Below are 2273 nucleotides of genomic sequence, written 5' to 3'. Positions count from 1 at the left end.
ATCACTCGAACTGCGGGTGGTCGCCGTCGTGGTGGCGGCTCCATCATTGTCGCTGGCGGGAGTGGTGGCGTTGGGCGTGGCAGATCGGCCTTGGGGGTTTGAAGGTGTTTGTGTACCTTCGGGTGCATCTGCTGCCCCGTTTGTTGTCTGTGCTGACGAAACCGCAGTGCCAACCGACGGCGTTGGTGTTTTTTGAGGGGCTTCCGCCGATTGCTCCTGACTTCCGGTGGAACCCACCGCACTGCCTGGCTGCCCCCCAACAGTAGCAGTGGAGCCCCCACTCTTCGTACGGTCTCCTTCATGCATTTGCGCCGAAGGTGACGCTGTTGCTGCATTTGCCGGTTTTTGTTGTGGTGGGCCTGCTGGCTGCTGTTGTTCTGTAGGTTGGGGTTCAGACTGCGCTTGCGTCGTGGGTTGACTGGAGGTCAGAAACTCACAATCGCCGGACGCGCCAAGTGGATCCTCCGTTTCACTGATGGTGAGGGTGTCGCTTACGCCCTTCGTCAGATTGTACAGCGCACTGTTTGCGGCCGCCGTACAGTTCATCGTGAACAAAGCAGCGTCTGTGTCCCCTGCTGCCTGGGGTGCAGGGCAGTTCCCCGCCGGGAACTTCTCCAGGTACGCCGAACCAGCAAAGATGCAGAGGGAATTGCTGCCAGCAGCGGCGGTTTCACTGCCCCCAAAACCCTCCGGTGTGGTGGGGCACGTCCTCCAGGCAGAATCCCCTTTGCCGGCAATGCGCCAACGCAACTTGTTGTCGTTAGTGTTCGGGCACGACACATCCACCGACACTTTCACGTTGGCCGCAGGCCCTTCAGCACTCGCCCCGCAGGCAAACGAAGCGCAGCAGCAGCCGCAGAGCAGCGCGAGGAGCGCCAGGGCGCACACCGCACGGCGCCGCACCGTCAGCGTCGTCGCCATCCGTAAAAGCAGCGGTGGTGGCGGTGGTGGCAGTAGCGTCGCAGCGGAGCCAGTGGGCTGCGGGGCAGCGGGGAAGAAGAAACAGAGAGAGAAATGAGGAGCGCGGTGGGGCTCGGCGCAGAGGGTGAGAGCAGGGAGAGGGAAGGAAGAAAAAGGCGGCAGCCCACGAGGTTCACGCAGCAGCGCCCCGCGGCCGCACGAAAAGAAATTCATCCCGCCCCCGCCCCACGCAGACGTCTTTGGCGGTGCCACGGCATTTGGGAGAAACACACAACGTGAACCCAAAAAACAGTGCTGCAGCGAGGCCACGGGGCACGGCGCCTCCTTCTCCCCGCAGCAGCGCAGCCCGCCGGCTGTGCCTCGTGCCCGCAGGCAAATAAACACAAACACACAAATATATATTTTAAAAAAAAAGCCCCTTCCAGCACTTCCGTGGAAACGCAGTCCGCTGCGGCACTCCGCTGCTCACTTCCCCCCAACGCCGCCGCCCAAATCAACGGAATTGCGGCAGCTCCGCGCCGCGTGCAGCCTTGGAGTGTTCTCCCCGCACGCTGCACGCAAACAACACCCCCCACCAACACTCATCGGAAACAGTTTTCCCAGCCAGTAAAAATATACACCTCGTCCTCCACTCACCGGGCCGCTGCTGCGCTGCGCTGGCGGTAGTGTTGTGCTGCGTATCCGCCGCAGCAAACCGCAGCCCAACAAACTCCTCCCCCGCCGGGAACCCACAAAACAATAAAAAAAGGAGGCGCCCAAGAGCAGAGCGTCTTCGGCCGCCGCTCCCGCGCAACTCCCCGCACGTTGCGTCCGTCCACCCTCTCAGCCTGAAGGCTCCTGCGGCGCCCACATCGCTAAGCCCCTCCCGGGACGCGACGCCGGGCCCGCCCGCAACACGCAGCGCCTTGCACGCCGTCCCGTTGGCGGCCGCAGCCCCGCGAGCCCCTCCCTCTTTTTTTTCTGCCGTGCCCGCAGAAGGCCCTCCTCCCCCAGCGTGTGCGTGTGGGTCCGGGGCACGCGGCTTCTGGAGCCTTTCAGGAAGGCGAGCGGCACGCCGTAACCGCGAGAGACCCTCGCTGGGGCCCAGAACCCCACACACAAACGTGCCCCCATTCGAAGATCAAAGAGGCAACACACATTTGTGTAGCGCACGGCCTCCACACCGTGTGCGCCACACTCCCGCTCAATCCTCACAGCCCTCCGAAACGGATTCCCCGCACCCCACAGTTTCGCGCCTTCCCGGGGACAGTCGTCTCCGGCAACCGGGGCGTCAGTCGCCCGCACGGCGCCGTCACCCGCCGCAGTGCGCCCATCGAACGCAGCCGCACTGAAGATGCCACGCGGCAGCGGTC

General features: G+C 63.7%; 2 protein-coding genes across 2 annotated transcripts; both read right to left on the bottom strand.

Moving 5' to 3' along the window:
- Tco025E_09373 (mucin-like glycoprotein) lies at window positions 1-1134 on the bottom strand (the record flags this gene model as incomplete). Its single annotated transcript, XM_029376192.1, has 1 exon — window positions 1-1134. A coding segment is annotated over one exon (1134 nt), but the record flags the coding sequence as incomplete, so codon positions are not given.
- A 609-nt stretch (window positions 1135-1743) lies between these two features.
- On the bottom strand, window positions 1744-2271 carry Tco025E_09372 (uncharacterized protein; the record flags this gene model as incomplete). Its single annotated transcript, XM_029376191.1, has 1 exon — window positions 1744-2271. A coding segment is annotated over one exon (528 nt), but the record flags the coding sequence as incomplete, so codon positions are not given.
- Between the last annotated feature and the right edge of the window lie 2 nt (window positions 2272-2273).

The sequence above is a fragment of the Trypanosoma conorhini genome (genome assembly GCF_003719485.1).
Source record: "Trypanosoma conorhini strain 025E chromosome Unknown Tco_14.4_contig_01086, whole genome shotgun sequence".
In the NCBI taxonomy this organism is placed as follows: domain Eukaryota; phylum Euglenozoa; class Kinetoplastea; order Trypanosomatida; family Trypanosomatidae; genus Trypanosoma; species Trypanosoma conorhini.
The sequence above is the reverse complement of the archived record's forward strand: the minus strand, read 5'-3'. Positions and strand labels throughout refer to the sequence as shown.